The 26498-nt window shown below is 34.6% G+C and overlaps 17 protein-coding genes across 17 annotated transcripts; 7 read left to right on the top strand and 10 right to left on the bottom strand.

Annotated features, from left to right (window-relative positions):
- Positions 1-330: 330 nt before the first annotated feature.
- NESG_00431 (uncharacterized protein) lies at positions 331-3219 on the bottom strand (the record flags this gene model as incomplete). The annotated part of the gene is made up of 1 exon (XM_053048083.1): positions 331-3219. One exon carries the CDS (start codon positions 3217-3219, stop codon positions 331-333), a length of 2889 nt encoding a protein of 962 aa, XP_052905908.1.
- Positions 3220-3746: 527 nt separating this feature from the next.
- On the bottom strand, positions 3747-4868 carry NESG_00430 (uncharacterized protein; the record flags this gene model as incomplete). The annotated part of the gene is made up of 1 exon (XM_053048082.1): positions 3747-4868. One exon carries the CDS (start codon positions 4866-4868, stop codon positions 3747-3749), a length of 1122 nt encoding a protein of 373 aa, XP_052905907.1.
- Positions 4869-5716: 848 nt separating this feature from the next.
- NESG_00429 (eukaryotic phosphomannomutase) lies at positions 5717-6508 on the bottom strand (the record flags this gene model as incomplete). The annotated part of the gene is made up of 1 exon (XM_053048081.1): positions 5717-6508. One exon carries the CDS (start codon positions 6506-6508, stop codon positions 5717-5719), a length of 792 nt encoding a protein of 263 aa, XP_052905906.1.
- Positions 6509-7025: 517 nt separating this feature from the next.
- NESG_00428 (uncharacterized protein) lies at positions 7026-7739 on the top strand (the record flags this gene model as incomplete). Its single annotated transcript, XM_053048080.1, has 1 exon — positions 7026-7739. One exon carries the CDS (start codon positions 7026-7028, stop codon positions 7737-7739), a length of 714 nt encoding a protein of 237 aa, XP_052905905.1.
- A 674-nt stretch (positions 7740-8413) lies between these two features.
- NESG_00427 (uncharacterized protein) lies at positions 8414-8698 on the bottom strand (the record flags this gene model as incomplete). Its single annotated transcript, XM_053048079.1, has 1 exon — positions 8414-8698. One exon carries the CDS (start codon positions 8696-8698, stop codon positions 8414-8416), a length of 285 nt encoding a protein of 94 aa, XP_052905904.1.
- A 25-nt stretch (positions 8699-8723) lies between these two features.
- Positions 8724-10256, bottom strand: NESG_00426 (uncharacterized protein; the record flags this gene model as incomplete). Its single annotated transcript, XM_053048078.1, has 1 exon — positions 8724-10256. The coding sequence occupies one exon, from the start codon at positions 10254-10256 to the stop codon at positions 8724-8726; it is 1533 nt and encodes a 510-aa protein (XP_052905903.1).
- Positions 10257-10415: 159 nt separating this feature from the next.
- On the top strand, positions 10416-11300 carry NESG_00425 (uncharacterized protein; the record flags this gene model as incomplete). Its single annotated transcript, XM_053048077.1, has 1 exon — positions 10416-11300. One exon carries the CDS (start codon positions 10416-10418, stop codon positions 11298-11300), a length of 885 nt encoding a protein of 294 aa, XP_052905902.1.
- A 421-nt stretch (positions 11301-11721) lies between these two features.
- Positions 11722-13386, bottom strand: NESG_00424 (uncharacterized protein; the record flags this gene model as incomplete). Its single annotated transcript, XM_053048076.1, has 1 exon — positions 11722-13386. The coding sequence occupies one exon, from the start codon at positions 13384-13386 to the stop codon at positions 11722-11724; it is 1665 nt and encodes a 554-aa protein (XP_052905901.1).
- A 24-nt stretch (positions 13387-13410) lies between these two features.
- Positions 13411-13689, top strand: NESG_00423 (uncharacterized protein; the record flags this gene model as incomplete). The annotated part of the gene is made up of 1 exon (XM_053048075.1): positions 13411-13689. The coding sequence occupies one exon, from the start codon at positions 13411-13413 to the stop codon at positions 13687-13689; it is 279 nt and encodes a 92-aa protein (XP_052905900.1).
- Positions 13658-14248, top strand: NESG_00422 (uncharacterized protein; the record flags this gene model as incomplete). Its single annotated transcript, XM_053048074.1, has 1 exon — positions 13658-14248. One exon carries the CDS (start codon positions 13658-13660, stop codon positions 14246-14248), a length of 591 nt encoding a protein of 196 aa, XP_052905899.1.
- A 40-nt stretch (positions 14249-14288) lies between these two features.
- NESG_00421 (uncharacterized protein) lies at positions 14289-14852 on the top strand (the record flags this gene model as incomplete). The annotated part of the gene is made up of 1 exon (XM_053048073.1): positions 14289-14852. The coding sequence occupies one exon, from the start codon at positions 14289-14291 to the stop codon at positions 14850-14852; it is 564 nt and encodes a 187-aa protein (XP_052905898.1).
- Positions 14853-15599: 747 nt separating this feature from the next.
- On the top strand, positions 15600-16373 carry NESG_00420 (uncharacterized protein; the record flags this gene model as incomplete). Its single annotated transcript, XM_053048072.1, has 1 exon — positions 15600-16373. The coding sequence occupies one exon, from the start codon at positions 15600-15602 to the stop codon at positions 16371-16373; it is 774 nt and encodes a 257-aa protein (XP_052905897.1).
- Positions 16374-17026: 653 nt separating this feature from the next.
- Positions 17027-17662, bottom strand: NESG_00419 (uncharacterized protein; the record flags this gene model as incomplete). Its single annotated transcript, XM_053048071.1, has 1 exon — positions 17027-17662. One exon carries the CDS (start codon positions 17660-17662, stop codon positions 17027-17029), a length of 636 nt encoding a protein of 211 aa, XP_052905896.1.
- An 84-nt stretch (positions 17663-17746) lies between these two features.
- NESG_00418 (uncharacterized protein) lies at positions 17747-18760 on the bottom strand (the record flags this gene model as incomplete). The annotated part of the gene is made up of 1 exon (XM_053048070.1): positions 17747-18760. The coding sequence occupies one exon, from the start codon at positions 18758-18760 to the stop codon at positions 17747-17749; it is 1014 nt and encodes a 337-aa protein (XP_052905895.1).
- Positions 18761-18952: 192 nt separating this feature from the next.
- NESG_00417 (uncharacterized protein) lies at positions 18953-19567 on the top strand (the record flags this gene model as incomplete). Its single annotated transcript, XM_053048069.1, has 1 exon — positions 18953-19567. One exon carries the CDS (start codon positions 18953-18955, stop codon positions 19565-19567), a length of 615 nt encoding a protein of 204 aa, XP_052905894.1.
- Positions 19568-20090: 523 nt separating this feature from the next.
- Positions 20091-21914, bottom strand: NESG_00416 (uncharacterized protein; the record flags this gene model as incomplete). Its single annotated transcript, XM_053048068.1, has 1 exon — positions 20091-21914. The coding sequence occupies one exon, from the start codon at positions 21912-21914 to the stop codon at positions 20091-20093; it is 1824 nt and encodes a 607-aa protein (XP_052905893.1).
- A 423-nt stretch (positions 21915-22337) lies between these two features.
- Positions 22338-25385, bottom strand: NESG_00415 (uncharacterized protein; the record flags this gene model as incomplete). Its single annotated transcript, XM_053048067.1, has 1 exon — positions 22338-25385. One exon carries the CDS (start codon positions 25383-25385, stop codon positions 22338-22340), a length of 3048 nt encoding a protein of 1015 aa, XP_052905892.1.
- Between the last annotated feature and the right edge of the window lie 1113 nt (positions 25386-26498).

Genomic DNA, 26498 nt, shown 5'->3' with positions numbered 1-26498 from the left:
AATAGCTAAAATATAACTAGAGACAGTTAAAACTAGATAAAATATATTCAGAAATAACCAAATCTATCTTAAATACACTCAAAGTACACCTAGAGACAGCTAAAATATAACCAGATGAAGATAAAATCAATAAAATCTGTTTATTTAAATGCCCTCCAACAATGCCCTCCAACAATGCCCTCCAACAATGCCCTCCAACAACAATAACCCCCACGTTATCCTCGCATTATTCCTGCTAGGACTGCCTTAAGACTTCTGTGTTTTCAACTGAAAAATCATTTAAATCACTTTTTACAGTATATCCCTTCATAACTAGATATAACTCAACCACTATATCCTTCTGGGTGCCCGTGTCATGGTGGTTAGCTCTAAATATTCCCCAGTATTTTTCCACTCTGCAATGACTTTCTTTCCATGCTGGTACCCGTGTGCAACAATTTCATCAAACTGTCTAAAGTTCATTGTCTTATATCCTGCCATATCAGGCCGTATATATTTAATTGTTACATCAGACTTAAGTGATCTCTCTTTATGCATACTCGTTAGATACGCCAGTCTGTACTGTATCTCCGTAAGAGACAGGAATTTCTTCGTACTGAATATCTTCTGCATCAGTATATAAAACCCATTTATGCTGTCCCCATAGTCTGCAAATGTAGTTTCCACTTCACTCCCTACATCCACTGCAATTATATTCCGAATTCCCATTGATCGCATTGCATCAGCAGGCACATTATTCATATAACCGCCATCTAATAAAAATGATCCATTATCGCATAAAGGTGGCAGATACCCAGATAGACTCATACTTGCCCGGACATATCTCCAAAGTATTCCATCCGTGTGCTTCTTCTCTTCAAAGTCTGCTATGTCCGTTGTTATGCAGTAATACGGTAGCCATAGATCTTCAATCCTTCTATTCTTGAAGATCAACCGGAGTGCCCAATTAAAGCTCTTTCCTGTGAACATTGAGCATATAGGGTACGTTAGGTCTACGATCACCCTCCATACACTCCCCAGTAGATTTGTCAGTCTTTTTGCTTGTATAAATACTTCTTTGTTATTTGCCCTTTGCGCATACAATGCCCCTACGAATGCACCCATTGACGTACCCCCTACGGCATCAATTGGGATATTTGCTTCTTCCAGGGCTTCAATTATTCCAATGTGGGCTATTCCCCTGGCACCACCTCCCCCTAAGACAAGTCCTACATTTGTTCCCTTTAAGGTTCTTATGAACCTGTGCATGTCATTCAGTGGGAAGTACGGGATCCATGTGTCTTCTAGTGCGTTGAATTTACAGTTTTTATTTGTGTAGTTAATTGATTCTCTTGTTTTTATAATGGACACAGGGACATCTATAAGAGGAAATTCTACATTATGCCTTTGTCCATAGTACCTGCCACCTGCTACTTTCATTTGGTTGTCTCTATGGAGTATTAAAGTGTCTATCTTGCAGAATATGTCCTTTTTTATGTCTATACTCCTGTGGTCTCCATTTGTGACAACATAAAATATGATTTCAGAAAGTACAATTGGTGTTATATCTTGCAGTACTTGGTCTTCTTCTTCAGTTTTTTTTGAATTTTCTTCTACTTTTGAATTTGAGTTTTTTTGTTTTTTAGTCTGGTTTACAACAGGATTTCTATCTTTCCCTTCAATTTCCTCTGAATTTTTATCTTCGTTATTTTTTGTTCTTTTTAAGTCTTCAGTCTTTTCTTCTGGGATTTTCACCTTTTTACTGTGCACTGCATCCACAATGGGTATTAATATGTAGGAATACTCTCTTTGTAGGTCACTTATGTAATTTAGAAGTGGAATTGTGTGTTTTACTGTTTGAATTGATTTCAGCTTCATATTTAACTCTGAGGATGACAGAATTATGCAGGAATCACTTCTCTCCATCTCACTCCCTAAGAAGTACGTGAATATCTCTAATTGTGTCTCTTTTTTATCGTTTGGTATGAAGGTTATAATTGATGGCTGTTTTAATTCTGTCTCTACTCCTGTTCTCTCCAATATCCTTCTGTAGATGGCATTTGACAGTGCAGGATAACTCGATGTGATTCTGGTTATATATTCCTTTGGGATTTCTATTACTTCAGAGAGTCTGGCAGCAGTTAATTCAAACGAAGAAGACTGCCCTAAAAGCACTTCCTTTTCAAAGAGAACATTCTTACTCGCAATCCCAAAGTACTTTACATCACTATTCTTTAGGAAATATCCGTTTGTTATGCATTTAATTGATTTCGTAGGAATATCACTAGAGAGTCTTTCACCTGCTTGGATTATTCGCCAATTTATCATGGCATCCGTTATTTCCAGGTGCTCCATAGAATTACTTCTGTTGAATATTTCATCTGCCACCATCTCCAAGTCACTTATTGGCACATCTAAGAGCGGTTGTAATTTGATTTTGATTCCCAGGGTTTTCTCGTTAGGATGGATTATTCTGCTGCACTTTATAGGGAGTATCCTTTCTAAAGAACCAATTAAGTCACCCTTTTGGTATGTTTGGCTTACAGACTCTGTGTATTCTATGCGCCCAGAGCCTTCCAAAATGTAAATAAGTGTGTTTGGTGGTATTTCGTATGTCTCTGTAAGGGATATTTCCTGTGATGCCTCTACTTTCTTAATAATCTCCATCTTACTCTTTACTTCTTGTAGGATTTCCTGGTGAGTTTGCTTTCCTGTTGTAATTCTGGTTATATCCAAGTAGAAACCTTCCTCCAAGTAATTTACAACTGTGTATAAGGTGCCCCTGAAGAACCTATTCAGAAGGAAGTATTTTACAGTTGGATTTGTCTTATCAATCTGATATAACTGACTGTTTTTTGATATTTTATACGTTATCCTGGGTTTTTGTTTTGTATTTATTAGCCAATTCAGGTTATATATGAAATAGTCTTCAGTTTTTTCCAGAATCATGGAATTATCGTATAATACTTCGACAGAGCCATGGACTAAGTAGTACATTATCTCTCCTGTTGTAATTTCCAGGTCTTCAGTCGTGCAGACCCTGCTTGTTACAACTTCACTTTCACTTAGTAAGGAATTAAACAAGCCTTCTGCTGGTTTGATCTTATCGGAAACTGTTTCAGATATTTTTGTATCTGGTTCTTGTGGCTTCTTAAAGAACCTTCTAGTGAATATTCCTATGACTAATGCCACACCCATAGATAGCACCATAAGCACAGCTGAATAAATAGACATCCACATACAAATAAAAAATGTCTTTTATATTAGAGGATTTATAGAGTATTTAGAGACAGAGAGAATATTTAGAGAGGGAAAAAGAAAGAGTATTTTGTGGGATTATAGTGAAGTTAGACAGTGAATTTAGATAGTGAGGTTAAAGAGAGTGATATTTTGTGTGATTTATAGTGAAGAGTATTTTAGAGTAGGAATATTTTGTGTGATTTATAGAGGGTGTGATAATATTGTAGTTAGAGTATATTCAAGAGAGAAGTAGAACAGTGATGTTTTGGGCTATTTTAAAATAGAAGTAGTTTGTGTGATTTTTAAATTTCTTATGGAGAGAATATTCAAGAGAGAAAGAGTATTTTGTGTGATTTAAGAGAGAGTAATAATTATACAGTATATTTAAGATAGTATATTTAACAAGTGAAGATATGATAATTATATGATCTATTTATTTTGCATACGGTTATATAAGGGTATAGAATAAGTACTACAGTGTATTATTCTGGTTATATTCTGGTTATATGGCTTATTTGTGGGTTAATTCAATGGAGTGTCTGCCATGGCTTCATTTCTTCTTGTTTTGCATAATAATCCATGGGGTACTCTCTTAGGTCTTTACTGAAATATTCAAATGGTGTTATAATTGGAATATTAAATGTAGAACCCCAATCTATTGCTATTCTAGGGCATGCTACCTCTATTACAGTCACATCCTGTAAGGATCCAATGAATGTTTCATCTACTTCTGATAGGAATACAGTAAAGTACTTTTTGTTTCTTCTTTTAAGATCATTTTCCAAACGGTTTAATAAGCCAATTCCCCCTTGTCTCCCTAAGGTACCGAATATTATAACGTATTCTTCTGTTAAAAGTGATTTCTCATGGGTATTCTTTCTAATTTCCATGAATCTCTTGTAATCATGTCTCTCCAAAGAGAGTGTCTTAGAAGATGGACAGTATTTATAGTAGGTTTTATGTGGATTCTGAATCATCAAAGACTCCAAATGGAATCTTCCTTCTGATATGAATAAAATCACATCAGAATCTACTTTAGGGGATGTGCACCCTAGTACTTCACCTGGACTTAGTGGGTGCACTCTGGGAATATTTATTTCTCGGTTATTTTTAGTTGAGTTGTTTGTCTCTGCCTTATTTACTTCTGTATCTTGCTGCATATTCTGTGATATTTCTAATTCTTTCATTCTATTTATTTCCAACTGCTTTTTTATCTTTCTGATTGTACTGTTATACTGGATGGTCCCAAGGATAGAAATATCTTGAATATTCATGTATTTCTGTACCATATTTATGCAGTGATCAATTTCAAACTGTATTTCTACGAATATGTACATCACTTGAATCAGTGACTTAGTGACTTCAAATAAGCAAGAGTGCCCGTAGTGTATAAGTAAGTCACAGTCTATTAAATATCCAGAAATATCATCAATACAACAGGCCCCGTATACTACATCAGACAGAATATAAACAGATTCAACATTAGTATTAGCCCTAATTATATCAGAAATAACTGTAGATAAATGGATTATTCCTTCTGGAAATTGGATTGCAACCCTTTTAGAGTTTCTTCTGGTTATTTGGCGGATTGTCTTTTGGAGTTCGAATTTGTAGTTGCTTGGGAGATACTCCGACCCCAGAATATTCATGGAGAATAAAAGAATAAAAGAATAAAAGAATAAAAATAAAACAAGTTGCAGTCAGAGGGGTATAGAAGGTATAGAAGGAGAGAGAGTATGTTTGTAGGATATGTATGTAGTATATTTGTAGTCTATTCAGATATATTTGTGCAGTATATGTATGTAAAGAATGTGTATATTTGTGTAATTATTATGTGGGTATATATGCGAAGAATGCGTATTCTGGTTATTTATATGGATATATTTATATGTAAGAAGTGTATATGGTTAGTGTATATTTATGTAAAAACTGTATATATGTGTTATTTCTGTTGAATTATTCTTACTTCTTTGCTTCTCTTTAATATTTCAATCTGGATATTTTCTTCAGTGGAAAATTGGAAAGGCGTTTTATTATTTTCTATGGAATTTTAAAAGTTCCTTCCTATCACATGCGAAGTATATAAAATTTTTAGAAGAAAAAGTAAAAACGCCTTTGTCCTTTCCAAAATTATATTTTAGTGCAGGGGTGTTCCCAGCCTAAATGAATAATTCAATTTATATGCGGACATATAGGGCATGTGGGTATATACATATGGGCATATAGGGTGTATATTTAAGTATGTGGGTTATTTATGGTTATTTTATGTTTTATAACATATAATTTAACAGGATTTTAGTTATATAGTGATATATTCGGGTTATATAGTACTATATAGGGCATACTTTTGTTATACCCAGTTACATATATGTGTATAGATATGCATACTCATATTATAATTTAATTAAAAGTGAATATGCATATGAAATAGGCATAATCAACAACAATTACTGATATAACGGTAAAATTAAGCATAAGCCCATCAAACTTCAATCATTTATTGAATTTCCAACGTATCCAATAGCGCCCTTACCTTTTTAATTGTGTCCTCAGGCGACTTTACAGTTGTCCCAGTTACCCTGTCATCAGAATATATCTCAAAATCATTCCCTCCTTTTTCTGTCATATCCCCAAAGAAAAAAATATTTTTAAAGCCTTCACTGATAAGATGGTTCAGTGAATAGGTTTTATCCCAGCCATTTGGGAAAATATCAATAGATATCTCACCCCCAATAGAAAATGAAAGTTCATCAAATTCAGCCTTCAAGGCCTTCACAATCTTCTCTCGTGTTTTATTCACAGAATCCAATTCCTTAAAGGCCTTCCTCTCTTCCCGTGTGCATGACCTTCCAACAGGTGAAATATTCACCATAGAATGTCTTAATTCAATGAAATTCCCAGATAAGACCGGGACTTCATCTGCTTTTAGCTCACTAAACAGCTTCATAATGGTCTGCACTAAGTGCCTGTGTCTTTCCTGGCCTATAAAACCAAGATATGACTCTTTTTTAACTACTTCGCCGTTTTTAATGAAAGTTAAGCCGTTTTCAGGAAAACAATAATCAAATAATTTCGTGCAGTCATTTCCTAATTGCTCCTGCTGCTTTGGCAGGTCTGATCCACCCACAAATCCAATCACTACTTTTTCCCGTAGGGCTGTCAGGAATGCCTTCATTTCTGTTGTGACCTTTTCCCGGGAAGGTGTTAAGGTGCCATCTACGTCAAATAAGAAGATTGTTTCACTTTTGTTCATTTTTGTTCTTTCTCCCTTCTGTGCTTCCATTTTCATTTTTATTCTGCTGCATTTTATTAGAATATATGAGACATTGCAGGAATATGGGCGAGTTATATTAGGGTGTATATGGATGGATACAGGGATAGAAGGGTGTAGAAGGCTATTATAGGGGTATATGGTTATATTGAGATTATTTGGGATAGGACAGAACTTTTTCCACTTTGTCAAGACTTAATCCTCTTCCTCTTAAACTTAACAGAACTTAATCCACTTTTTATAAATTCGACAAGACTTAATCCTCTTCCTTCTAAAACTGACAAGACTTAATCCACTCTTCCCTAAAACAGACAAGACTTTTTACACATAGTACTATATATTCTGCTCAAATTACCAAGACTTAATCCACCCACACTATATATTCTGTCCATATTATATACACATTTACAACACAAACACAGTCATTACTTTTTCCACCCACACCATATATTCTGTCATTTTCACTAAGACTTATTCCCGTTATATTTTTATACTTTTTCCAATATTTTATTTTCTATTTTTTCAATCCCCTGCAATGGCATCCAAGACAAAGACAACAAAAGGTAAGAAGATTAAATCCAAGAAGCCACAAGATATAATGACAAAAAAAGAATTCTACAATTTAACCCTCCCCAGCCTATTCAACAACAAATCAGCCGGGACCACAATCATTGATAAAAGTCAAGGAAATTACTTCGCCCCAGACGCACTACGTGGCAGAACATTCGAAGTAAACCAGGCAGACCTCCCAGATAACACTAACTCAACAAGAAAGTTCAAATTCGTAATAGACGGGACTAAGGGCAAAGATGCAATTTCCTCATTCCACTCCATGGAACTGATCAGTGATAAGGTAAAAAGTATCCCAAAGAAGTGGCACACTCTTATTGAGACATGCTCCAAGGTAGAGACACAGGATGGATATACTCTAAGAATATTCACTATCTGCAACACTAAAAGAAAGGCAAAGTCAGTCAGCAAGAACTGCTATGCTAAATTATCACAGGTTAAGAGCATACGTAAGGTGATATTTAAGATTGTCTCAGAGGAATTCGCAGGAGACATAAACGAAGCCATGAAGAAAATGATGACAGAAGTGGTTGGAGGCCGAATGGAACAGGAAGGTGCTAAGATATACCCACTCCAGAACTGCTACATCAAGAAGGTTAAGGTCCTGAAGAGACCACGCATTGAGGAGGGAATATTTGATGTGAAGGTAAAGGGAAAGAAGGTGGAGGTGATTGAATAAATTATCATGAGATACTTTATATTGGGATATATTGTTGTATTTAGTCTTATATAGTCTTATATTGTTGTGTTTAGTCTTGGGGCATTGTATTGTGAGTAGTTAGTAGTAGTGTATTAGTAGTATTTAGTAGAGTAGTTAGTAATAATTAGTAGTATACTAGTGAGATATTTAGTAGTGTAGTATATTAGTAGTTAGTAATAATTAGTAGTAGTCAGTGAGATATTAGTAGTATTTTTGAGTAGTAGTTAGTGTGTATTTAGTAATAATTAGTAGTAGTGTATTAGTGTGATATTTAGTAGAGTAGTTAATAATATTGTAGTATATTAGTGAGATATTTTGTGACTAATTAGTAGTAGTTAGTGTGTACTAGTGTGATATTCTTCTATTTGGTGTAGTATATTGCATCTTATTAAGTTTATAAAAAGAAGAAATAAATTTAGTAAATTTATAAAGAGTGCAAGAAGTCTTGTCATAACTAGAATGAATAAATACTACATAAATAATTCATAGATAACTGTTAAACCAATAAATCCCCTACAAATAACCGTTAAAACGTATAATATATACACAAATAACAGTTAAACACCCCACAAAAAACAGTTAAAATGTATAATACATATACAAATAACCGTTAAACACCCGCTATAAAACATAGTCTATTAATAATATATACTTTATTGACCTCTTAGTGCCTTTATCTTCTCATATATATACAAGAATATGACACTCCCAACTATCAATACAATAAGAATGCATAGTGACACCCAAATAATACTCTTCCTAAGGAGCCTATTCTTTGCTGCATGCGTCTCCATTTGCATGCTCCCTAGGGAGTCATCCATTCTTTCTGACTCTTTTTCCAGCTCAGATATAGATGCACCCCTTTTCTTCTCCTCTTTGATCGCCTCTTTTATTTCACCTTGTGCATCCTCTAGTTCTCTCTCTACCTTTCTGTCCATGTTTCAGGAGAATATGGCATATTTATTACTGCTGGAAGAGGTTCTTAATTGCAGCATAATTTATCCTGGAGGAAAGATTCTTTGTTTTAACTGCAGATTCAACTGCATCTTGTAACGGTATTTTTTCTTTTTCTTTTTTCTTTTCTTTCTTTTTTTCTTTTTTGTCTCTGCCTTCTTTCTTTTTTCTTTCCAGCAAGAAGTCTCCATACATTACATTCCATATCCTTTCTTTTTCTTTAATTTCTTCTTGGCTCAGGAATAGGTCATTCTCTAGTTCTATGCTGCAATCAGAAAGGTCACTTTCGTAATTAGTTGGGAAGTTGTAAGATGTGATATTTATGGGGTCTGTCTGCAAGGAGGCAGGTGTACCTATGTAGTCATCTGAGTCTGCTGATTCTGTGAATTTTGTGCATTTCTCATAGTCTGAGGTGACTTCTTGCAGATGTTTATTATACGCTGCTATTTCATTGGTCTCTAATGAATTCCTTTGAATATCTTGTATATTCTTATGTGTATCTTGGTAATTATCCGTTATATTTCTGTTATTTTGATTTTCATAACTTTTTGTTTTTTGTAGGTTTTTATAACTATCAAGTATATTCCTGTGATTATCCGTTATATTTTTCTGATTATCAAGTATATCCCTAGTGCCTTTATGGTCCTCTGATGCACTCAATCTCCTGCAAAATGATTCATTCAGTACTTTACCTCTGAGCTTAACAATAGGCGGGTCTTCTTCCTTCTCCAGCCAGATCGTATTAAACTCATTTATGGATAGATTTGCAGTCGCTGTCTCCTTCAGTTCTGCCAGTCTCTTGTTTATCGTAGCCTCACAGACTCTCACTGCACCAGCTACATCCTCAACTGTCCTTTCATTCCCGTGTATCCGGCTGGCTATAAGAATAGCAGCACCACATATTCCAGCTGGCTTCCTACCAATTACAATCCAGTCTCTATCCATGCGTGCAATTAACCTTAAGGCTGTCTTCCCAATACTTTGATTATTTAGTGATAATTTACTGCAGAAACGAGGTACAAACAAAGAAGGATCTACTAAAGGCATCGTTATATTCAGCAGACGAATTAACTTTAAGAAGATACTTCCAATCTTAAAGACATTTATCCTTAAAATATATGCAAAATCAACAAGCATATGGGGTGTTTCTTCTTCTCTACATGTAATATATAAGCAGGCAGCCAAAAGGACTTGTGTCTTTCTTCCTTTTGTGAAGTTAAATTGGAGTGATAGATTATACCATCTCATGGCTGAATTTATCTGTGAATCACCAATTCCTAGTGCTTCTCCAATAGATTTAGCTATACTTCTTATTGTTGTCGTGTGATTTGTTGTAATGAACTTCCCAGAAACTAGTTTTTTTGTGTCTCCAGTAGAGACGTACTGGCCTTGCAAGATTGAAGATCCTTTTGTGTCTTGTGCAAATTGTACGTCTGAGACAATTGTGCTTTCTTCAATTACCAGACCACAAGATGTACAGTAACTTATGTCTCTGGCTGCATCTGTCTCTATCTTTGAGTTTATGCAAATAGCGCACTTCATTCGTAAAATTTTATCCAATTGGAAATATTTATAGGAAATTCTGGGGAATTTAAAAATATCCTTCTAGTAGAGATATTTTACTATATTTATGATCTAATAAGTATATGTATCTCTGTTTAATATATTTGGGTTTTGTTGAAATTTAGGATATTTTTGGAAATGTTTAATTTCTTGGAAATATTTTGCAGAATGGACGAGGGAAGGTTTTACTCGAAAGTGCTGCAAGCAGTTGTTGTAGAGATATTGAATCAAGTGGGATTTGAACGGACAAGCAAGCAATCCTTACAGATAATAATAGATTTAGTCTTCTCGCAGATAAATCAGAAGCTTCTTCGTGTTAAAGATATTCTCTCTGGGTCTGGTCTATGCGAAGCATACAATAGGATTGGAGAAGAAAAAGAAGAAATTGATAAAGACCTTTTGGAAGTGATACTTTTAGCGATAATCCAAGAATCAACTGGATGTGAAGATTCATACAGAAGGAAGGAATTGGTTTCATTCCTGCAATATCAGTTGAATATTACGAAGCAGATAAAAAAAGAGGCAGCGCCGCAGGATGAATCACTCCTTGAGATACTTCGTGTAGGCGACCAATTGAAAAAGACGCATTTAGAAGAGAGGGCTTTGATTAACTTCACTGGAGAGGAGGAAGGGGAGAAGAAGGCGCCTGAAGAGAAGAAATATTTAGACCAAGATGTACAGGAACACCTTAAAGAACGTGCTAATATCTGTGTGGTAGATGGGAATGTGTCTGAACCTCATGAAATATTCGGGTTATTGCAGGGTGTGAAGATGGAAGATCCTATTTTGGAGATAAATCCTGTTAAAACTGACTATTTAATACGTAATAATATGCGGGACTATGAGCATATGCTGAATAGGAAGAGGCTTAGTACGCTGCATTGCACGCCTTGTGAGTCTCAAGTGGAAATACCCTTTTTGGAAGATATTCTTCTGCTGAGTACGCTTAGAAAGGTACCCAGGAAGAGGAAGGAGGTGAAGGAGAAGGAGTGGGTGAAAATGGAAGATGTTTCAGTGGAGTAATCTATGGTTTTGAGTTGGTTTTTGGTTAGTTTATGGTAGAAATTATTTTGAAAGTGATAGTTTAATGGGTTATACAAGATATCGCAAGGGATGCAGTCGATGAAATACTGGTGTACCCAGCATATTCAAATTGTGTGGTCTAAGAGTACTGTCAAAGAACCATACGAAGTGAAAATTCTCAAAGACAAAAAGTACCCGTAACTAGCCAGAATAAGATAAAAACACCCAGAAGAAGACCAGACTATGAGTGAAGTGATAATGAATACATGCAAGTCGAATATCCGGGTGCACGTATGAAGAGACAGCAGAATTAAATAAATCAATAAATATGAAGAAACAAGAATTTGCAAGAGTGAAAATAAATGAAGACAGAATGCAGTTTATTCGTGGGAGTACTTGCTTAGGTCTATTAACAAGCTGATTATCTGTTTGTTTTTGTGGTTCTTCCTTTCATGAATGTATTTGCGTTGATTATTCGGTTGGATATTTCATCTTTTAGTTCTGAAATTATCTCTTTCTCTTCGATTACAATGGGCTTATTAGAGAACTTCTCTGCATATTGCTCTGCTAAGGCGAATATTTCCTTTTCAACCCGCAGGAGTGTAGGGACTGCCATTTTCCGGAACTTCTCCTCAGAGTTCAACTGGAATGAACTTCTGAAGAGTCTGAGTGGATCACTTGCTTGCTCCTCAAAGGCAGACATCTTCAAAAGAAGTTCTCTTCTCTCTTGCGCAAATGCCTGGATATTTCTGAGTATTTCATATTCACTTTCTGCAGCTGCAATTTCTTCCTCCAGAGAGTTCAGAATCTGCTCCTGCTGTGTGAACCGTAGATCTGTGATTGTATCCGGGTGTAGTACCCGTGGAGTGTCTTTCTTCTTTATTTCCAGGAGCTTTTTTATGACCACTTGGAATTCTTCCTTTTTCTGTGTGAAAATATCATGGATCCTTTGCTTATACTCTTGCTCAATCTGCTCAATCCACTTCTTCAGCACAAATATTCTTTCTATTACGGAAATATCCTGGGGAATTTCTGTCTTTGAGATTTCCACTTTATTTGAAAGGAAGCCCAGGCGCATCTCCAATAAAGCGTACAACTCCTGGGCAGACTGCGATATCCTGCTGACCTTCATTTCTATCTTCTTTGCAGCTGAAAATGACAGATCATTCAACGATGAAAATATTTCAATCTCTTCAGATTTCATTTTTATCTTATATTTGCACATGAAGGGATTATTAATCACTGAAGGGTCTGAAAATATTTCATTAATTCCCTTTAAATTAACTGTCACCTGAGGCACTTTGCACCTTCCTTCTGAAAGGATATTCTTTGCATCTTTTAAGGGGGTACCATTGGAGCTATTTTCTGGAGTTATTTCTATCTTATTTACAGTATAATTATACGACTGCACCTCACAGGATATTAAATCCAAGTGCTCCTCCAGATTTGATAGATCCACCAGCAGATTCTCACCCGTAGATTCACTCAAGCTAATTCCCAGCTTAAAAAGCATCTCCTTAGTACTCTCTATTTTCCTTTGTGTTTCTGCCTTTATTTCATCCTGTCTTTGTACTAGCCTACTAAGAAGTCTTTTTCCTTCGATAATTGTTGTTTTTTTAACAACCTTAACTGAAAGTATTTCAGTGCAAGCATCAGTATCCTGTATATATTCATCTAGTTCTTCCATTTTTATCCGTATGGCATCTGCTACTTCCGAAAATTCCTTAACTTGTTCTTCATACCGTACAGATAATCCTAAGAGTTCTTTCTGAAGTAAAGAAGCCTTCACATGCAAATTTCTCTCAGATATCCAAATACCTTCCTTTTCTTCCTCCATCTCCCCTAAGGCAGAGATAAGTTCCTTCTTTCTCTCTGCCATTAAGTTAATTTCACTCCTTTTCTCTTCTGTCTCCAGAAGGAGTCTTCTCTTAATTTCTTCAATTTCCAAAACCAAATGCTTCATGTCTTCCTCCAGCCAGTCACAAGGATGAAGGGATATTTCCTGTGGGGGCATCAGAAAAAGTGATATCTCGCATATCTCCCCAAGGAGTTCTTGAATTCTTCTAACATAAACACTTGAAGGCATAAAATTCAATGCAAAAAAATATTCATGCTAATTGACTTCGGGAAGAAGAAGAAACTGGTTGTCCACAAGGAAAAAGAAATTAAAAGACAAGAAAAGAAGAAGAGACAGGATAAACCAATCTCACCAACTGATATAGATATGCTAATTATTAAGTCAAAAGAAGCACTTGATGAAGACCGTAGTATATTCTCACATATTCCATACGAAAATGCAGAAATTGCCATTATGGTAGACCCCTGCACTAAAACTCATAAAAATACAAGGACATTATATGAACAGTACAAAGAACAGATTAATAAATGAGATACAGAATAGAATTAATGATAGATTTGTGAAAATAGGTGAAAATTATACACCAAAGGACCCAGGCAGACAAGAGTTCAGAAAGTGCGGAGTAAAAAGGAATGAACTTACACTAACCATAGAAGAAGTCCTTTATGATGTAGCAGTAACAAATGAAGAGATACATGCAGCAGAAATATATGCCACTCAGGCAGGATATATTCACTTCTTAACGTACCATGCAATTAGAAGAAGTGGCTGGATACTCATTAAAGAAGATATAAAGACAGAAGTACCCAATGATATATCTAGATCTAATTTAAATATCTATACAAAGTACTTCTATAAGTTATACCAGCCAGATAAGAATTTCAACAGAAAAATATCCACTCATATTTCACACCTACTCATAGTCACACCATTCCATACTTTTTCTTCAGAAATATTTAGTGCCTTAGAGACAGAATCTCTAGTCTTCGCAGTCTCCCATCAGAATACATTCACTATAATCAGTGCAACCCAGTTCCCTACAGCTGAATCATTACTTTCCAATTATATCCCAAATAAAAGAGTCCATTAGTCTTCTAAAGTATTTTGCTGCCGATTAAATATTTTTTATTATGAACAGTCAGAAGCTAGCATCTACTCTTATTCTTTCTTCTGTATTCCGGTGCATGACAGTTAAAGGGGACACTGAAGACTTTAAAAGCAAGATCAAGCAGGAAGCAATTATTGAAACAAAAGAAGAATTCCTGTACCTCATTAGAAGAATGCAGAAATTGCAGGAAATTAAGCCAATCACAGACTTATCATTGTTTAAGAGTGGGATTGAGCCTATGTGGGAGGATCCATGCAATATAAATGGTGGTAAGTGGATTATTAAAATAAAGAAGAACACAGCAGAGCAGAGACTATTTGAGAGTCTCTTTGTGTGGATGGCTCTTGTTCCCTTTGCCTCAATGGAAGTGAATGGGATTGTAGTGAGTGTAAGAGGGCACCATACAATTCTTTCCCTTTGGACAAAGACATGCGGGACAGAAGAGGAAATGGCAGCACAGGAGAAGGAGATCCGGGATAAGTTAGAATTAAAACATGCAATCCCAGTGACCTTCAAAGGAAATGATGAGTCCCTAAAGGATAAGTCATCCTTCCGGTATATAGTCAAGGATAAGGTACCTAAATAAATCAAAGTATTCTCATTAAATTATAGTCAGTTATTTTTTGGTTCAACTGGTTATATCCATATACTAGGGGATATTACAATATTACAGTGAGAATAAGTGTATGTTTAGGGGTATTTGGTGTATGTTTAGGGGTATTAGTCTACAGTATATCTGAAGTATATTATATCCGGAGTATATTAGACTTAGTCTACAGTATATTAAACTTAGTCTACAGTATATCTGGAATATTTTCTTGTATCTAGTCTATATTATATCTAGAGTATATTATATTTAGTCTAGTTCATACTATATATGTAATATTTTCTTATATTTAGTTCATATTCAGTCTACAGTATATCTGGAGTATATTATTTCTGAAATATTTTCTTGTGTTGTACTTAGTCTACAGTGTATTTAGTCTACAGTATATTTAGTCTACAGTATAGCTGGAATATTTTCTTATATCTGGAATATTTATACTATACTTAGTCTACAGTATATCTACAATATATTTACTCTACAGTGTATCTACAATATATCTACAGTATAATTAGTCTATAATTAGTCTACAGTATACTTAGTCTACAGTATATCTATATCATACTTAGTCTACAATATATCTACAATATAATTAGTCTATACTTAGTCTACAGATGTATTTATACTATACTTAGTCTACAATATATCTACAATATATACTAAATAATAGTATATACAATACAACAAGACTAACTTATACTGGATAAAATCTGAAAATATTTGTAGTGCATGGAGTACACTGTGGAAAGTGCACTTATTACTACTGGTACTAGAATATATGCAATTTCATATATGAATGGAATACCAATGAGTATATGCAGTATGCTTTCATATAAGAAGCAGAGGGTCCTTTATATAAAGAGGTTTGAAAGCACAGCACAAGTGAAAGGTCTCTCTAGGATGATTCTCATGGAGAATCTAAGGAGTATCTTATGTACTTTGGATGGTCCTGAAGTATTCTTGTATTCTCGTCCTGTCCCATGCAAGTACATTGAGACACATAAGCAAATATCTCACTCTGTTGATTTGTCTGGTTACTGGCATGGGATACTAGCAGGAATTGGGTATGAGTCCATGGCAGTGGGTCATAAAGAGGCAAAAAATGGAGAATATAAAAGGACCATTGAGATGTACCCTGGGATTACAAGTTGTTTTGGTAAAGTACCTGATGAACCGATTAGTAGGGCACTTTATCATGCACCAAATTCATCTATTGAGGATATAATGGTGATACTTTGCTCCAGCCGGGATTTAACAAATGGAACACTTTTGTTCAGTAGAAGGAAAGTGGAAAAAACGGAATTATTGAAAAATAAGAAGAAAATAATTCAAAAAGTGACAAAACAAGAGATAAAGGAGATTCTGGCAAGTGTGAAGGCAGGCATGAACTGGACACATAATAAAAAGATGAAAATAACGGTGCAAAAGATACACTCAGAGAGTATAGAAAGAAAAGAGCCCATAAAACCCTTTAAATTAACGATAAAAAAGATAAAGAATTAAGGAGTACATTGGATAATATGCCAGTTAAATATAGATAAATTCTTTTTCGGGTTATATTAAATCCGTTAATAAATAATTCATATCTTACAGAATACACATAAGTATACGTTGCTTATTAAGAGATGATAAGTATATGGTTCTTATTAAGAAGTGCACTGTAGTATAGTATATTCTAGAATAAATGTGTCTGTTGAATTTTATAGACTAATATAATGGGGGTATATGGTTATATACTGGTATAGTAATAGAATATTTCACTGTTAAGTTATTTTATATTTCCGTTATATTCTTGTTGTATTAATAGAATATTTCACTGTTATAAGAGTATTTCCATTAGATTTCCGTTAAATTAATAGAATATTTCCGTTAGATTATCATTAAATTGCTGTTAAATTATCATTAAAATACCGTTACATTACTGCCATTATATAATACTGTCACATTACTACTATAAGAACAGAATATTCCAGTATATTACCATTAAAATACCAGTATATTCTCCCATTAAAATACCGTTACATTACTACTATAAAATATAAAATACCGTTACATTATCTATAAAATCTAAAATACCGTTAAATTCATACCCTAAAATAGACTTTCAATCGAGTAATATGCAGTACCTGAAGGTGTATATGTGATTATTAAGGTCTTTATTCTTGTGGTATTTCAGCACGCCCAACAATTGTTGCACCGTGTCTCTTGTTCTTCAGACCAAGTATCTTTGCCATCTTCTCTTGTTCTTCTGTCATGTGCTCTCCTTTCCTGGCTAGAACAATCTGTTCAGTTACTTCTATTGAGTTTGTCTTTGGGTTAATAATGATATTCTGTATTCCTAGTGCCTGTATCTCCTTGAAAAGAGTGTTTGATACTTTAACACTTTCTTCATTAAGAAGTTCTCCCACTGGAATGACAATATCCTTGCACAGAGTGTCTCCTTTTCTTTCGTAGTCGAAGTGAGTGACTTTTTCAACTATGCTCTGGATCTTCTCCTGGGGTAAATCTGTCAGAAGGTATAAAAATACCTTATCTGACTTCTTGTACTCAACTGTCCCTCTGAGGCTGGTCATTTGCTCTGGGTCCAGTGTTCTTGATAGTACTTTTTCTATCATCTTGTACTTTCCAAAGAACAGCTCAGACTTTACACTTCTGAAGTCTCTCTTCAGCTTCTGCACGAAGGCTGTCTTGTTGTCGCATAATAGCTTGTATATTCTTTGGTATGCCCCAACATTTGACAGAACATTGTCAATTCTTTCTTTTTTTGCCTTTTGTGTCTCTCCTCCTGCCATTCTAAAAAATTTTCACTCTTTGAAAAATTTAACTGTCTGAAATACTCTTAGACTCAGCTGACTCAGATGCTTAAATTTATTCAATTATTCAATTTTACTATTCAGGTGCACTTCAATCGATCTCTCTACCATGTAAATTGCAGTTTTTAAATTATTTGCTTCCCCACAGAATCCTGTCCCATGCACGAACATGGCACCCATCATATTAGGATATTTCTGGAGTTCTTCATCCCTTATACCACGCCATTCTTCACATAACGGTATTTCTGGCGTATATTTAACTCCCTTCTTTGGGAGACATATTATCTTATAGGTGTATGAATTTCTACCTGAAACTTGGTAGATCACAATTGAAACATTCCTTTGTAAAAGACCGTTATAATAATAAAGTATCTCACGTACTGGGAACTTACCACCCTCCATGACCAAGTACCTGGCAGATGGATCCTTCATGGAATTGAAGCATTCCTGTGTGGCTCTGCTGTTCTTTATTATTTGAAATATCATATTCTTGCAGTGTCTTAATAGATCCTGACCAATATACTCCATTGCACTCTCGAATGCTTGATATCTCATGATACTAGCCCTCTCAAAGGAAGTTCCTTCTGGTATATCACATGGTACAAAGGATCTAATCACATTATCTAACGATCTTTCATTATATTTTACTTCATCTGCTATATCAACACCATTATCATTTGCATCCACTGAGACAAAGTACGTGTCATAGAGTATCTCCATGAGCATAGAATAGTTGAAGTCAATTGGTAAATCTAAGCCTAATTTCTTAATGAATTCTAGTCCGTGATATTTATAGACTAATCCTGCACTACTTAATATTATATTATTTGATTCATTATATGTCTCTTTGAAGCCCCTTTGATGGTGATCGTACCTTAACGTCTTTTCATTAAATTCAGCCCCTACATCTACTACAATGTCTCCTGTTTTAATCTTCTCTGGGTCTCTGGTTCTGGTTATTTTTGCATTTGGGTATATTACCCGTAGAATAAAGCATGCCAGTACGTCATCCAAATGGAATGCCCCATCGTGTGTTACTATATGGGAAATACTCCTTCCACTTCCATTACTCTTCATGGGTCTTATAAAATTTTTCAAATTTATGTATTCCCAAGTGATCAATTGATAAACTAGAAAGAACAAGAAGGAATATTTCTATCACTTTGATCTTCCCTTCTATAGTATACTCTGGTCTTATTAGGGTTTTTCCTTTTGGCTGAAAATATTTTAATTTCTTCACTTTCAAATATTTTGTTATTTTTCCAATTAATGTCCATACAAGAATACTACGGAGGATCTTCCTTGGCAATGGTGGGTAAAGATGCAATTGTAATCACAGCAGACAAGAGGTTTGGTAATAATGCAAGTACATTGCACTCAAACTTCACACGTCTTTATAAGATCACAGACAGAATAATCCTGAGTCTTACAGGATTTGTACCAGACTGTCAAGTTTTATACAAAACACTCAGGAAGCACGTGACTATGTTCAAGCTCAGTCAGCAAAGAGAAATTGAACCGAAGGAATTCTCTTCCCTTCTCTCATATATTCTGTACAGTAAGAGGTTTAGTCCATTTCTTATCTCTCCATTGATTGCAGGGTTTGACAGAGAGAATAACCCACATGTTTATACAATGGACTTAATAGGGTGCGTATCTGGGCATGGTGACTTTGCAACAACCGGGACAGCTTCAAAGAGTCTTAGTGGAATTGCAGATGTTTTATTCACGGAAGACATGGAGGCAGAAGACTTGTTCACTACTACCATGCAGGCCTTCTTGAATGCAATTGATAGAAATGCACTCTCTGGTTGGGGCTCAGATGCAGTTATTCTTATGCCCAGTAAGAGAATACACCGGGAAGTAAAGACCAGGCAGGATTAGTACCTGAATTTGCATAATAAACAACTAAACCATATCTGTTCATTTTGTATATTGTAGTAGTATTACAGTGTATTAGTATATAGTAGTATATAGTAGTATGGTAAAAATCCCACTTTCATTATTCTGAAGCCATAAGAGTACATCTATGATAAATTCAACTTCTGGAAGAATTCTTCGTGTACTAAGACTATATAATAGTAAGATAGTAAGGACAATCCATAGAGAAGGAACATGTCCGAAAGAAAAAATACACTTATCAAGTATACAACAGGTCACAGTTACCTAAGACATCTACAGGATTATACTAATAAAACACCCTGGACAACTACCCCTATTAGAGTCTAAAATACTACTATCTCCAGACTATCTAGTCACCCCCTTTTGTGATTTTTAGATTGGTTGAATCTAGTGATTTAAACGGGAATATTTGCATATTTACAGTTACTATGGTGTAACCTACTGAGTATCTGAAATAATTTGTGTCTAAATGTGTGTTCATGCTGGTACAAAAGCTTTATTCATTTTATTTCTCTGAGGAATCTTCATTTTGTGTCTTTTCAATTTGGAGTTTCATGTAGTCGTCTCTGGTGAGTGTCTGGGCGTATGGGGACTTAATGAAGGCCCCTTTGTACGCATCAATTACTGGGTCTAATGCGCATACTACGGTGGGATCATTTGGTAAATACCTTAATGGAACTAATTCCTTTTGGATTCTTTCCTTTATGCCTTTTATTTGGCTGAATCCTCCTGTTATAAATACATTCCGGACATCTTTTGTTTGCATAATGAGAGAGAGACTTTCTGTTATTCCTGGGTGCTCTATCCCTACAATTGCTGGGTTAAAGAGGGCTTCTCCTGTTCTAATGAACTCCACATTAATATTTATGCCTCCCTTCTCCTTGTATCCATGTCTTATTTTATCTAACGGATTTTCCTCTTTTTCCACATATTCTGGGTCATTTTCCCGTAGGAAACCATCTAAGTGCTCAATTTCTTCAAGGATTTCAATATCCTCCAAGGATGCACTGCGTATTTCCTGCAAGTATATGTTGTCCTCCTGGGGTGCATCTATTTGCTCCAGTGACTTCTTCAAGAGGGCAAGTGAGTGGGGACTTTTTTTATTTTTCAGTTCATTTCTCACAAAAGTTCGTTTTTTTATGATTTTCTCAAGGTATTCTAGCCTGTTCCTTCTGAGTTTTATAAATTCAGACGGGTTATTTATGAGAAGGTGCCTGTCTTCTAACAGGAATATATGGTGATTTAGTCTTTCCAATGATTTTATCACTTTTTGCTTGTTCCTGTGGTCTGTTGCACCTCTTATTAATTTCTCTCTTTTAAGTCTCTTTGCTAGTTCTTCTTCGGTTGTGATTTCTGGCTTTGTGGCTTCTGCTTTTTCCAGGAGTGCTATGACTTCTTCTGCTTCTATCTCTAGTTCTTCTTTTTCTGGCTCTAATTCCCCTATATCTGCATCTTCCTTGTGAGTGTCTTTGATTTCTTCTTGATTTTTTGCCTTTTTTCTTGGATCTTCTACGGTTGGTTTTCTTTTTGGGAATACTCTGGGTACACTAGCCTTCTCTTTTCCTGTTTTCTGAAGGATCTGAAGGTTCCCAGTACCTGCGTAAACAACTTCTTCAATTTCTTCCAAATAATCTAAGGGTACTCGGATGGCCTTAAAGTGCTCTGAGACTTCTTCTCTTTGGACTTTTACCCCAGACCCACAATATTTATTAGCAATGCTTCTATGGAAGATATGTTGTGCTGCTAGACTCCCAAGTGGCATATAAGTGCTTTCTTCTGATAAAATCATCTCTTTCATGGGATCCAATGGGACAACATATACGCCTAAATGGCCCATGCTAATAACCACATCACAGAATTCCCTATTAAACCCATCCTTCTGTAAGGACATCCCTGGATTATTCCTTAAATTATACTCATAAGCATAGATGAAGTCATAACCAAAACTAACCGTTTTGAATGAAAATCTATTAAAGATACTTTCTATAGCAAGGTCTTTAAAGACCTGTGGGTTAAGAAAGCACTCTGTAATGACTAATTCATCTATTTCTTGTTTTTCCTTCCCATTCAAGGATCCCTTTATTTCCTTCAATATTGACTGAATAGTTCCTTCTAGTACGTCATAATTGTAGATAACTGGGCCATCAAACATACTCTTCAGTGTTAGTGTTGTATTTTGTTTTTTTACTGCAGATATAGAATATGATATTCTGCCGTCCTTACCTTTTAGTCTGTATATTTGGTTACGGAACCTAATACTTGGTATTTCTTCTTTAATTCCTGCCTTGCACTCGTATGTTCCATTGTCAATAACCAAAAGACTTCTCATAAAATATTTTTAGTTTCCTTCTTATTTAATTATAATTTATACTCCAGTGTGTCACTCTAGTGTAATTATAAAATATATTTATAGATTTATATTGGGTTATATTGGGTTATTATGGATTTCCTTGTTATAATATACTAATTCATGGGAATATTCGTATATATTAACTTTTTGGTTGGAAATTATTCTACTCTTAGTCATAGTATTATACGTGTTTATTTTGTATTGAAATTTCTTTATATTTTTATGGGAATATTACTGTAGTACTAGTACTATAGAAGAAATTTAGAGAGTAAAAAATAATGACTGAATAATTAGCAGGTATAATGGGATATTTAGATGGTATGAGAGAGATAGAAATAATATTAGGTTGAGATGGTGTATATTTGGTTAAAGAAATCTCTTTATTTTCAATGATTAGACTGATTATTTGTGGTTTCCAAAGTAGTTCCATCTGTCAATTCTCTTCTGAATTAAGTACTCATAGTTATCTAGGAAGGTATTGCTTGCCTTTGATATACCATCTATATAACCCATTCTTAGTTTTAATGATTTTATTCCATCGAGTACATTCTGTAGGTAATCCAGTTGCAAAAACTCTCTGAAAATTGTGATTTTATCCGTTATTTCCACAAGCCTAGAGATGCATTCTATCATGATTTTGTATTTTTTATCTGGGGTCTGGCAGGCCATCTCGAAACAATTCACCCAGAAACTATCTAGATAGTTTCCTTCCATATAAGCCTCACTCTCATCTCTCCTGGGTTTAAAACCATTTGAAATCTTATCTAAATGATCGATATTCTTGCCATTTTCCGTTATGAAATTTATAAAATCATCCCGTTCAGTATCTGACATCTCTGAAATTAATTTTTGGAAGAGATTTTTAAAGTCTTCTCTTTGTATTTTGGTGTAAATCAGCAGCCAATTCGCTAAATTATTTGGAGTGCTCATTTTCTGCATATAATTGCAGACCTTTAGTGCTTGTTTTATCTGTGATGCCAGATGAACACCAGAATAACTCTGAGTATTCTCAATGTCTGTTCTGTATTGGTATACATTTGTGTATAAAACTAACGGAAATAGCTTCCTATGAGTTCTTCCATCTGACATATTCTCAGTATTAAGCATATTCAAAATCACTCTTACAACAGGATTATCAATTGTTATCTTCTGACTTGTTGTATAATGCAGCATACTCATGATGAAAGTCTCTTTTTCCTTTAGGCTTGATATCCTTCCACATAGGAATAGTCCATCTACTTGAATTTCATCTTTGTTCATTGCTCGTTTTAGTGCATTATTTAACTTCTTTAGAGTATATTTCTTGGTAGTGTATGTTTCAACCTTCTTTAGTGCCATGTAATTTGCCATCAAATAGTGCGTAAATGCATTGCTTCTGCTTGATATTTCATCCATTGAATTCGCAATTCTTCTTTCTGCATTCATTGGGATAAAACTGTTCTTAGGTGGTGTAAGAGTGGCAGTCACTGAAAGGTCACTGAAATTTAATGTAAAGCACTCTTTTCTCTTGTTTTCATCTAGGAAATGTATGTGTATATCTCCCATTAACTCAGGTGCTTTTCTATTCAGCCTTGCAATCGATATATTTTCCACTAGTATTTTTACCTCGTAGGTTACCCTTTCCTTTACTTCACTGGGATTGGTAATTTCTTGACTAAAGAAATTCTTCTTTGAGAAAATTGGCGAGAACAAAACATTCACACAAGCACCCACCTTCTTCTTAAGTGACTCATTTGGTTCTTGCTTTAGAATCATTTCTCTGATATATTTTATACTCTCTTTTATCTCTGAATATTTTCCTGTTACTTCAGCCAGCATACTAAGCATATTCAATATTCCTGGCATAAGACTATTCTTCTTGCTTGACCTGTAGATGACTTCCTCATTGTCTAGACCATTTATAACTTGCTGCCATTTCGTAAATGCTTCATCAGTTATGGTTCTTGTGGACTCTAGGTTCGCAAAGAATTCTTCTAAGTTCTTTGAGACATCTCCCATGTGACTGGTCTCGTACTTTCTGGTTATTGGGTTGTACGCCATGCAGCAAAAAAGACAAAGTAATGCAGCCTCATCAGATGGTGCATATTCTGTCTTTATGGTGTCTGTTTTGCTTATATCCCTGTTGTACACTTTCATAGGGTCAATATTCTCTTCAAAAAATCTGTTTAAAGAGTCTCTAAAGGGAACCCTGCTTACTTTGCTTTCTTCCAAGATTGAATTGAATTTCATTAAACCATTAACTGTCTTTGCTCCATCTTTCTCTGCTAAGTTGGATGTGAAGTATTTGTAATATATCCTTTCTATTGATTTTCTTTGGTTTTTCACTTTTTTCTTAAATTCTTTAAATTGATGTATTCTGGAGATATTTTTGAATATTTTTACTACTGAAGGGTTTGATTCTTTTTCTTTTCTTTTTTCCTTGAATAATCTAATACTCTCAGTAGTAAACATGTACTCCTTCATAAGATTGAAGACTACTATGGAGAATTTAATTATTTCTTCTGGACTCTTAATGTACTTGAAGATATATGCTTGTATAAGAGTCTCTGGACTATTTAGGAATTTTCCTTCTTGAAATTCTTCCCAGGAATTTGGCTCTTTAAAGCCACACTCCCTAATAAACTTGTTCTCTTTGGGTTTCCCGGAATTAATGAAGAATTCTATCACACGAATTATATCAGCTGAATGAGTCCAAAATACACCCAGATCCATAATAGATCTAACCGGACCTATTACTTGGTTTATTTTAATTCTAAAGTGCTCTTCATAGTAGCATGCCTTCCTTAGAACAAGCATCTTCTTTGAACCATCATCCTCAATGGAAATATTCACATTAAAACCCTCTGACAGCAGCAATAAAGATGCAAGTACATGGTGTACATGGGATTTAACATTGGGTTGGTCTAAAAATATTCTCATTAAGTCAATGCACCCACCCTTCTTGTTTCCATTTGAATTCTCCCGTGGGAACATCTTCATTAAGGCAAAGTGGTATTCTTGCAAGTAATTTGATAATTTCTTGTTTTTCATGTTAGAATAAATGTGTTCATTATCGCCTAATTCTGGTATTAAATTGTCTTCTTCTATGACTTTCTTTGTTATGGAGTTGGAAAATCCATAAATGTCTATCCCTGGGGAATAATTTCTCTTATTACTGATGTACCCAGTCTCATTCATAAGATATCCACGGAGTGGGTTAAGGGGACCCTTCTCATTGATATACATATATTTACAATTATCTACTCCAACACTCTTACTCAGAACTTGTTTAAAATCCTCTAGTACTACTGTATATATTCTTTGCACAAAAATACAGAAAAATATTACAGTCTGGAATACTCTGGATATATACTCTTTTGTCTGCACTTTCTTGGTTTGTGCTGTATTTCTTGTGTATATTCTTGATAGTTCTGTCTTTTCACGTTGCATGCCTCTGAAATTCCTTCTCATTATATATGTGTGAAAAATGATCTTTATATGTCATCTTTCATCTTATAATGTATTATATCATAAATCACAGCATATATTGCTTTATTATGGATATGTCACTTGGGTTATATGAATATATCAGATTATTTGGTCAAAATGTCTTATTTTCTGGATGAATTCATATAATTACTCTAGTACTATTCCCTGGTAGGAATATCACTCTTGTATACTAAGTATAATCTAGTCTTATCTGTAATTTTCAGATTTCTTGGTGATTTTTGTCTTCTGACTTGGTTTTCCATCTAGACTATCACTGATACATAAGTATTCCAGAAGAATTTAAATATTCCAGGAGTTTAATATGAATGTAATATGCTACTAAATACTACAGGGAAATTCACAAGTAACTGACAAAATATAACTAAGAATGGCTAAATATGACAAAATATAACTAAATATGACTAAGAATATAACTAAAAATGATTAAGAATATAGCCCGAATATAACCCGAATATTACTAAATATGACTAAGAATGACTTGATATTCCACTAGCAATATATGTGTCTATATTCCACTAGCAATATAGTACATTAATTTATCATGACATTTACTCCTATGGTAGAATAAACATAAATGTCTTCTTAAAGTATTTTTATAAATTTATAATAAATATGGAATAAATTGGACTGTCAAAGGGAATTTTGACGTACTGTCATTTATTATCGACTATGACCCATCTGTTATTTATTCTTTCTTTTTGGAATCCTTTGAAGTAATTGTTTTTTAGACTGTAGTTTATTATGAACTACTGATTAATTCAAGAAATATTCTTCTATTGTAATATTATCCATGGTAGACTGCAAATTAAAACAAATCTACTATACTACAGCCTAATTAGTCAATAGACATGAAAACTTGTCAATTTATTAACTATCCGACTATTAATGCACTCTCTGGAATAGTCACATGGATAGAGTACATTTCAATTAGCATACAACAAAATATTCCCATATTTCAGAATATTATATACTATATCAATGTATTCTATAGGCATTCGGGTTATTTCATTATATCAATGCATTCTGAGATTCTTGAAATAGCACAGTCCAATTTCACTGTAGAGAAGACTAATT

Source organism: Nematocida ausubeli (assembly GCF_000738915.1).
Source record: "Nematocida ausubeli strain ERTm6 chromosome Unknown supercont2.1, whole genome shotgun sequence".
NCBI lineage: Eukaryota > Fungi > Microsporidia > Nematocida > Nematocida ausubeli.
Note: the sequence above shows the minus strand (reverse complement) of the source record. Positions and strands in the feature narration are given on the sequence as shown.